Source organism: Pelodiscus sinensis, chromosome 1 (genome assembly GCF_052426305.1).
Source record: "Pelodiscus sinensis isolate ZL-2025 chromosome 1, ASM5242630v1, whole genome shotgun sequence".
Lineage (NCBI taxonomy): Eukaryota > Metazoa > Chordata > Testudines > Trionychidae > Pelodiscus > Pelodiscus sinensis.
This window is the reverse complement of record NC_143052.1, coordinates 352,647,257-352,657,821: the sequence shown is the minus strand read 5'-3', so window position 1 is coordinate 352,657,821 and position 10,565 is coordinate 352,647,257. Positions and strand designations below refer to the sequence as shown.

The following is a 10,565-nucleotide window of genomic DNA, read 5'->3' as shown; positions in this document are numbered from 1 at the left end:
GGTGCTTAGTCCTGCCACGAGGGCTGGGTTCTAGAGTTGATGACCTCTTGAGTTCCATTCCAGTTCTTGTATCCTGTGATTCAATGGTTAAAGAATCCCCTATTACATGGGGAGTTGCCTGGCCCATCCCTACCAGCCACTGCTAAGACTTAAGGACAAAAGGCTATTGGCATATAATAGTCCAAACACTGAAGCCTCCCTTGATAACTTTCATTCACACATTTAAAACCTATGAAGTATTCCCTACTCCAGATGTCCAATTACACACAAAAGAATGACACATACACCAAAATAAGATAAAAAGATCCAGTGGATTAAGGCATGAGGATTGATGGGTTGCATGAAGTAATTTAATCCAAGCACTTTTGAATTATGTACATTTATGTCCATGAGTCCATTTCATGAAACATGGGGGGTCTGCCGTACCTGGGTCCCTGCCTTGAGTCCATAGACTTAAATTAGAAACTTGTTAGGTGTTGGAAGAGCTCAAACTTTTCTCTCCAATCGGCAGACAAATTGCAATTACTGACATAAAATTCATGGGCCATCATGCTGACCATTCACTAGGCTTGGTTAGCTCCCCATGAGAACTTCTCTGGAATTTGCCATGACCTAAACAATCTGGTGGCATCTTTAGATGATGCCACCTCACTGCTCAATCCCCTTTTTAAGCTGGTAATAATTATAAGATATGTGATATTTGTGATGGTAGTGTACCATAATAAATTCTTTGCTTCTCTTCTTGCACAGGCTTTTTTGAGCCAGGCTGATGCATTCAAAATTTCATGGCGGCTTTCAACCTCACCCCCGCAGAACCTTTAACATTCATGCTAATGGGCATCCCTGGCCTGGAAGCTTCTCACGTCTGGATTTCCATCCCAATATTTCTGTCCTACGTGATTGGTCTGCTGGGAAACTGCACTCTTCTCATTGTGGTAAGCAAAGAACAGACCCTGCACAAGCCGATGTACCTGCTGCTCTGCATGCTGGCGCTTGTAGAAATGGGAGCATCTACCTGTGTTGTTCCAAAAGCCATGTGGGTATTTTGGTTCAATTTGAGAGACATCATAAAGGGGGGCTGCTTCACCCAGATGTTCTTCTTTCATGCAGCTACTGTGATTCACTCGGCCATCCTCGTAACAATGGCCTTCGATCGCTACGTGGCCATATGTAACCCTCTGAGATACACCACCATCCTCAGTAATGCACAGATAGCTAAGATGGGGCTAGTGGGTTTGACAAGAGCTGTTCTCTGCATTCTGCCCCTGCCCCTGCTCCTGAACAGGCTGCCGTTCTGTGACAACCGAATTATCCACAATACTTACTGTGACCACATGTCTGTGGCAAAGATCTCCTGTGGGGATATCACAGTCAATAGGATGTATGGCCTGGTGATAACATTTCTCATCTATGGGTTTGACCTAATGCTCATCGCTCTGTCCTACAGTCTGATCATCAGGACCGTCTTCATACTTTCCTCCAGAGAAGTCCACCAGAAAGCCCTCAATACCTGCACGGCCCACCTCTCCGTGATGTTCATGTCTTACCTTCCTGGCCTTGTCTCCAGTGTGACATACCGATTTGACCAGGGCATCACTCCGCACATTCACATCATCTTGACCAACCTCTATTTCCTCATCCCCCCCATGCTCAACCCTATTGTATATGGGGTCAAAAATAAAGAACTTCGTGACAAAGTGGCCAAATACACTGGTAGAAGGTGATTGCATGGGACCTCTGACTTTTAATCTGTGTACCTAGAGGAGGCAGGAATATGATCTCGTTAAACAAGGGTGTTTTCTCCCAGTTGGGCTGAGCTCAGCATCGTGGTAGTTCAGAGTTAGGGAAGCTCTTCACACCAAACATCACTCCCTTACCAAGCTTTTGTAAGTTCCCTTTTTTCTATCACTTTAGCTTTTTCAGCACCACCCATAGGTCCCCTCCCTTCTCACACCTTGTCACTCTGCCTTTCCTGATTTCTGGGCCACTGGAACATACTGTAACTTTCGATGTAAGGTGGGTTTCAATTAGACCCTGTGTGAATAGCAGTTTGGCAGTCAGAGAGCTTCACCAGCTCCAGTTGGTCAAATACAAAGAAAGGAAACACAATGCTGACCTTCTGTATCATATACACACAGCGATCCAGTGAGTTGATGTAGAATGACACAAAATCTGCCAAGAGTTTCCCCAACAAAAGCCTGTTTGTACTGGTCTGCATATTTGTATGACCAGTAGTAAAAACCTTGTTTTTGTGATGAAGCCAGTGAATCTTTTAGGGTTCACTAAAAGAGGCAAGAGCCTCTTCCACAAAAATAGCGGCTCATTAGATACACAAATGAGGCTCGGTGATATTCAACGCTTAGCCTCATTTGCATATTACTCCTGCAAGAAGATGTGAGTGTAGACATAGCCAAGGTGTGTGGATAAAACATACGTCCTACGTGCGAGGTCACACTGTGATGATGAAAATGGCGTTCTCTGTACATTAGGAATCAATGTAGCCTCATCTGCTGATGGGGCACGCTACAGTTTAAGAAATGCTGAGCTAAGCTCCTTTTGATTAACTCTCCAATCAAGGCACTTTCAACGCCCAGCTCCTATGCGTCTCAGAGGTATTGGAAATTTCTACCTTGAGTGGGAAACTTACTGGTGCAACAGGGGACCGTGGACTTTGTTCTGCCATCTGCCACCCCTGAAAACAGCCTCTCTCCAGCCTCTTTGGAACCCCCCTTCAGGGAGTTGCAGGCTGCCATCAAATCCCCCCGCACTCTTCTCGTCTGCAGACTAAATAAGCCCAAATCCTTCAGCCTTTCCTCCTAGGTCATGTGCTCCTGTCCCCTCATCATTTTGATTGCCCTCCGCTGGACCCTCGCCAATGTGCCCACATCCTTACTATAGTGGGGGGCCCAGAACTGGATGCAATACTCCAGAGTACGGGCCCAAGACAGAAATGTTTTGCCTCCTGCCCTAACAGAGGATCTTGCACTCAGAACCGACTCTCTGCCCCCGAGTTCCACCTAGACAGCGTAACTGTCCTCTAATCTGCCTGGACTGCTTGCCATAGGCTTCAGGTTTCCTGAATAATTCTTTAATTGCAGGCAACCCTCGGTGACATGGGGAGGCAGTGTGGCCTCCCACTGTCTCAGAGGGAGAGAGACCACTGCAAATCCATTACTAGAAATCTTAAAGGGGGTGCGGGTGTTGATGGATGTTTGGCTGTTTGTGTTCCCTCGGGAGTCTATTACAGCTCTGTGCCATTAGTTGTCACAGCAGACCTCACGAGGACCACCCAATGACCACAAGATCCATTAAGATAAGAGGGTACTTGGCTAGGTTTCTTGGCAACAGAAAAAAACACTTGTTTCTTCAACACATCTGTCCTGTCTGCAGCAGTAACAACTTTCTTTTCACTCTCTAGGAATTGGTCTAAATCTTTTCTAATATTTTATTTGCTCTTAATGTACATAATAACCTCCACTTCTGATCCATAGAGCTACCAAACATGGATTTTCCCCTTTTGTCTTCAAAGTCTACTATCAACTTTCATAACATTCATAGCAGATCTATTCCCCTTTTTCTCATTATCCATTGCTTTTTCCTCTTGTAATAGTTACCTTCACTTTGCCACTGAACCAGGTTTTTAGCCAAAATTATCCACTGTAGATAATCCCTGTGGAATCTTGATTTTTTTAAGCAACCCAATGGCCGCTTCTTTAAGAAGAGTTCTCATTTGTATTTTTCTTCTGAAAATTTTCTTCCAATCAGTTTTGCTGATAAATTTTCTCAGCATTGGGGAAGAAATTCTTTTGAAGCACTAAGTATCTATAGATATTAAAGGCTGGGGACTATTATCTGATTGTCCACTTGAATGTAAACAGTTTGATTATTTATTTTTTCTCACCTCTATCATATGTCACCTTCTTTTTCTATTCTCTGAACAGACCCAGACTATTCAATCTGTTTGTATATATCAGCCTGCATTTCCCATTCTGGTAGATGTCTGGGAAATAGCCTTTATAATATTATATCCTTGGTAAACACTGGGGGGGTGGTCTACACTACGTGGAAAGTTGACGCTGCTGTAGTTAATCTGGAGCTTGATTTCATGGATGTAGCATACACTTTGTCATGGCTCCTTCCCCACTCTGGCACGATAAATGCAGAAGTGGGGGCCAGCAATTACCCCAAAACCTTGTCTACCAGGCTTTGGTCTAAAACTTCCCCCCAAAATCTTAAAAACTTAGATTTTGGGAATAAAACTTCTGCTGCCACCGCCCAAATTAACAAAGAAACCAGAGGAGAGACCATTTAGGGAAATCTCACCCCTAAAGTAAAAGCACCAGGACACAAGTAACCAGTACCATGTTAATAATAAGAAAGGAGAAAACTTTTATTATCACCACAATCTTCCTGTTGTAAGCATAATGGCTAGATGGAAAAGTAACCAATAATATACTCATGGAGAAGCTCCATGGACCTAAAAGTTACTTACATAAAAAAAGCCAAAACAGCTTTTAAAAAGTGCACGGACAGCAGATCCCATGCCCAAACCATAAAACAATAAAACCTAATGGATTTATCTAAATTTTACCATACTTACAGAAAGTGAAGAAAATGTCTTTTCTTGGAGAGGGAGACATTGTCTCTGGGCAGTTTTCTCCAGCTTTTGAGGGGGACAGAGATTAAGGAGAGGGAAAAACCCAAAAATTCCTTTGTCCCAGTTTGAAATTCCTACTGACATTCCACCTGGCTAGGTAAGGGACATAGTTAACCCTTTAGTCCCCAGGCTGCTGGCTAACACTCATTATCATGATACGCCTGCTAGGTCAAACTCAAAGGGCACTCCCACCAGTGCCAGTAATGCTGCTCCTGCATGGACGGGAATTTAAGATGTTGAATCCAGCTAAGTGAATTATATATTTTATGTAAATTGTGTATCTTACTTCCACCATCCCATGTAGTGTAGACCAAGCCTAGATGATCAAAACTGAGAGTGTATGTCTACACTAGCCCACTAGTTTAAACTAGGGAGGCTAATGTAGGCATTCAAACTTGCAAATGAAGCCCAGGATTTAAATATCCCGAGCTTTATTTGCATGTTCCCGTCCGGCCGCCATTTTTAAATGCCACTAGTCCGGACTAACTGCCCGCGGCTACACGCAGCAGTCAAACGGTAATTCGAACTAAGTCCTTAGTTCGAATGACCTTTTACACCTCATTCCACGAAGTGTAACAGTTAACTCGAACTAAGGACTTAGTTCGAATTAACGTTTGACTGCCACGTGTAACCGCGGGCAGTTAGTCCGGACTAGTGGCATTTAAAAGTGGCAGCCAGACGGGAACATGCAAGTAAAGCCAGGGATATTTATATCCCGGGCTTCATTTGCAAGTTTGAATGCCCACATTAGCCTCCCTAGTTTGAACTAGCGGGCTAGTATAGACATACCCAGAGTATATCTAGAGCAGCTAGAAGCGATCCATGACATCCAGGTCTTTTCCCTTACTTGTGTTCTAGTTGGGATGTTTCTTCCAAGACATATCCTGGCAAAGTCCTGGGTTTGGGTTTGTTTGTTTGTTTGAATCTCTTTGCATTCATATTTTGTGCAACCATGTGAAAGAGAAACTCCCCATAACGTGAACTCCCTAGTCTGATTTAATTGCATTAACCAACAGTCATAGATAGTATCAAGGCCCATGTCCCTTGCTGGTGCCTTGAAATAGCACCTCTCCAAATATCAAGACATGTGAACAGTCATGTCCTGCAATGAAGGCAGGTGATATTGCTGAAGATTTCACTACTTTTGAGAGGTTGTGTGTGATTCTTAAATTTCTTGATGACCAGAAAGTGCCCATTTTTTTTTCGAAGTTGATGGGTAAAGCTCTGGATATAGCCAATAAAATGTCAAACTAGCAAATTTTAGTTTACTGTAAATCCGTGTTTCTTAAACTGTGTGCTGCAAGGCAGTCAGAGGTGTGTAGCAGAGAACAACAGAGAGGAGGGGGACTCCACCACATACAGAAGAAAATGTGGATTGGGCATTAGGAGTTCCAAGTAGAGGAGATGTAGGATATTGTTGTGTGTAGGCCTAAGGTTGCAGGCCTAACCCCACACAACCTAAAGGATGATGCACACAGCACACATCCATGGCCACCTCTGGGACACTGTAGCTTCCCCTGGGGAAGGTACAACAGGCCACCCCAAGCACATGCGGCCCCCCGGGGTCTCCTGGACCACCCTCGGCACCTCTTGGTGCAGCCTGCCCCAACCCGGCACGAGGGGCAGAGGCGCCCCCACACCTGTGGGGGTGGGAGAGGCTTCCATGAACCATCATGAGGCCCTCCCACTTCAGGGTCCCCTCCTCCTCCCAGTTCAGGGTCCCTTCCTCCCCCCTCCCCACAGTGTACTCCCTTCCCCATGTAAATAAAAAAGTACCTTATGTATAGCAAGTGTATTGTATTTATTGGCAGGTGACGGAAGGGTGGCAGGAAGGGCTGGTGAGGGGAGCAGGAAGTGGGGGGGCACAGGGGCATCCCTGCAGTCAGAGGTGTAGGAGCGGCCTATTGTGGGGCCTGGTCCAGCATCACCCGGAGGGCTTCTCGGACCCGAACCCCATGGCGGTTGGTCTGCCGGGTGGCAGCCATCCACCCCGGGAGGAAGGCCTCCCCACTCCCCTCAATAATATTGTGGAGCACGCCACATGCTGAGATGACCCCTGGGATGTGCTGCACCCCCATGTCCAGGCGGGTCAGGAGGCACCTAAACTGTGCCTTCAGATGGCCACAGGCGTACTCGACGGGATTGCGGGCCCTGTCAAGGTGGCTGTTGAAGGTGGCCTGGCTGGGGTCCAGGTGGCCAGTGTATGGCCACATCAGCCAGGCCATCAGGGGGTAGGCCGCATCCCTCAAGATGCAGACTGGCATCCTGACATCCCCAATGGTGAATTCCCGCTGGGGGAAGTAGGTGCCCACCTCCAGCCTCTGGCACAGGCCTGAGTGCCTGAAGATGCGAGCGTCGTGGGCCCGCCCAGACCACCCCACATAAATGTCCTGGAACCGGCCCTGATGGTCCACTAGTGCCTGGAGCACCATGGAGCAGTAGCCCTTCCGGTTTATGAACCGGGACACTTGCTGCTCTTGCACCCGGATGGGGATGTGGGTCCCGTCTACGGCTCCCCCACAGTTTGGGAACCCAAGGCTGGCGAAGCTGGCAATGGGGGTGTCCATGTCCCAGGGGCGGATCACTCTCTGGAGCAGCACATCATTGATGGCCTTGACGACCTGCAGAGGGGCACATGGGAGCACAGGGGATGCATGGAATGAGACACAGTGCATACATGGGCCCCTGGGGTGTGCTCACCCTCCCTTTGATGGCCCTTCCCCTCACACAGGCCAGGGCACTCTGTCCCCTGGGATATCCTCCTCCCCCACCAGCGGGGCTGTGTGCAGGAGGGACAGCATGACCCCCTGTGTGCGGGGCTTCCCCCTGCCCCTACAGCTTCCCCCCGTCCGGTCTGGCCCCTTCCTTCCCCCAGGACGAGCCCTTGGTCCACGGAGGGCCTTATCTGCTGGATGACTGCGCCGACGGTGGATCTGCCCACCCCAAACTGGTTCGCTATAGAGCGGTAGCTGTCCAGAGTGGCCAGTTTCCACAGGGAAATTGCAACCCTCTTCTCCACGGGGATGGCGGGGCGCAGGCAGGCGTCCTGCTTTCGGAGCGCAGGGGTGAGCCAGGTTCAGAGCTCATGGAATGTCCCCCTGTGCATCCGAAAGTTCTGCACCCATTGCTGGTCTCCCCATTGTCCCAGTTCCAGGCACTCCCACCAGTCCCCACTGGGGTAGTAGCTCCAGAGGCGCCTGTCCGTGGTGGGGCGCGGGGGCCCGAGCCCGGCTGCAGTCGTGATGAGGTCCTGCACCTGCTGCCCAGTCTCCAGCTCATGCTGGAGCAATGTGGCTTCCTGGTGGAGGAGCTCCACAGCCTCTCTGATGGCCATGAGGAGTGGATGTTGCTGGCTGGGGTCCTCCTCCGGCTCCATGGCTGTGACGGTGGCAACGAGGGTGCCCAGTGGCACATACCAGGAACAGAGGTGACAGGTGCCGTTCTGGCTCTTGCTCCCTCAAAAGGGTGCAAGACCATGCAGCCACAGGGAAATGGACGTCCAGGAGTCCCTTTAAGAACGTTTCCCAGTGGGGGTCCGGCGCATGTCCACAGACGCTGGTGACCTCTAGACATGGCCGATTTGCTTCCGGAGACACGTTCTAACGCAAGACCTTCCCACCAGTGTGGACGCTATCTTGCACAAGAGCTCTTGCACTGGCGGTTCTGGCCAGTGTAGACGTTTTCTTGTGCAAGAGATCTTGCGAAAGTATACTTGCGCAATATATTCCTGCGCAAGAAGCCGCGAGTGTAGACATAGCCTAAGTGTGTGGGTTACATATATAAAAGACATCCATCTAATCTGGCATGGGAAAGAACAGAACAGTTGTAGTGTCCACAGATACATCACCTGTTGTAAATTTCTGTTTCCTAGTCAGATGCTAAGTAGACCCAGAACTTGGGGCTGTATCTCCGAACATCTTGGCTAAGAGTCTTGAATTGACCTCTCCTCCAGGAATTAATTTAGGTATAGTAGAGCCCCATTGCATTCGGGCTTTCATAAAATGCCCTCCCGATTGGTTTCACAAGTTGACAGCATTGTGCGCAACATTTCCTGTTCTTTCTTTCATACTGGAAGCCTCTTGATTTCCTTGGGAGGTCTCTGGTTCTTCGGTTTTGTGAAGGAATCAACAGGACTTCTGTAATCCAGTGTTTGAAACCATTCATGTGGTTGTTTCCCTTCTCTGTACAGGTTCCATTTCTGATCTCTCTCATTTCATATGAGGCAACCAGACCTACACCCAGTATCCATGTTGTGTGGTTTAAATAGTGGTATTATACTTTCTGACTTTTGATCTATCCCTTTCTTGTTGTGATCATACTTTCTAAGGCACTTTACTATCATCACTTCACTCTTGATAGCCTAGGAGGAAATCATCTTCATAAACTTTTAAGGTATGTTTCCATGGCAACGCTATTTCGGGATATTGGAGTATCCCACATCTTCACAGCAAGACTGTTATTTCACATTCTCTAATTTGAAGTCCCTGTAAATTTTATCTTACAAGGAGTAAGGGACATTTTGGAATAGCGCTTTTGTTTGAAATTTGGTGCTGTGTAGACAGCGCCAAATGACAAAATAAGCTTTTTCAAAATATCATCGAATTAGGATACACAATTTGCATAGCTCAAATCACATCACTTATTTTGAGTGACGGTGCACCCTTAGTGGCACTGCACGCCATATCCTTCATATTGGCATGATCAGGGCTCGCCGAACCATGGTGAGCCCCGCTTGCCAGCCGCACTGTCCGGCAATCTGCGCATGTGCAGATCGCTCTGCGCATGCGCAGATCACCCGAACCCAGCTCTTCCGGGTTACAATCCATGGGCGAGTAGATTGTATTATTTGTCGAGCCGTGGGCATGATCATGATATAGTTATGACATACGTGATACATTTTGGACAAGATATGCCTTGTTAAGTGTAATTGGAATAACAGGGCTTGGTGAGAAGGGTCATGTCATTTGACCTGCACAGGCAGACCATGACTTTCCAGAGACCAATGGAATTCGTGCTACAACTGCATGGGCTCTATGTAGCAATACACTGCTACAATCCATTGGTCCCCTATTGTGTGGCAGCCTCCCCACTCGTAGTGCTGATGGCAGGGCAGCGCCCATAGAACAGACAGCCAGGCTGAGCCTTGGGAAGCTGCAGTTTGCCCAAACAAGCTGAGCCCCTGTTAGCATTAAATTACTTCTCTCCCCGGGGAGGCTCTCAAGCTATAGGTCTCCAGGGTCTAATTTCTGCTCATCCCACCCCTCCCAGAGCTGAGGGAATTGTCTGGGAATCCCAGCCCACCTGGGAGCCCGCAGGGACTGAACAGGGGAATCATAAATATGATGGTTCGGCACAGCGGGAGTCAGACTTGTGAGATTCACACGCTGAGTCTCTTATCTCTGCCTTAATGTCGCAGGAAGGAAATTTGCTCTCTCTGCTCAGCTGAATTCCGGTGAGTTGCCTCTTTCTGCATAAACTCTTAGTCCTAAGCTCTGAGGAAAGGTTTCAGCCTTCAAGTCTAGAGTCATCTGGGCAACAATTCACCAGCACGATGTCTTGACGTGTTTATTATTGTCAGAAACACCCAGGGATTTACCTGGCAAAATTGGATCCACACATTTATTTGTCCTTACATCGTTTTGTCTGGAAATCGGAGAGGGATCACATAAGGATTACCTGTTCTGTTCTCTCCCACTGGGGGCATCTGGCATTGGCCGCTGTTGGCAGACCAGACAGTGGGCTAAATGGAGCATGGGTCTGACCTAGTCTGGCCACTCTTATGTTCTGATATTATTTCCTTTTTACTTGCTGTGTTCTTCCCTTTGGTTCAGTAGCTTTCTTTTTTGTGCACTATTTATTTATTCGGTGAAGACCCCAAAGTCAGGGATTTCACTGCACTGTTAGGGCA

At 47.9% G+C, this 10,565-nt stretch overlaps 1 protein-coding gene across 1 annotated transcript; it reads left to right on the top strand.

Annotated features, from left to right (window-relative positions):
- Positions 1–785: 785 nt before the first annotated feature.
- Positions 786–1,724, top strand: LOC102447523 (olfactory receptor 52D1-like). Its single transcript, XM_006130954.3, has one exon. It carries the CDS (start codon positions 786–788, stop codon positions 1,722–1,724), a length of 939 nt encoding a protein of 312 aa, XP_006131016.3.
- Positions 1,725–10,565: the final 8,841 nt, after the last annotated feature.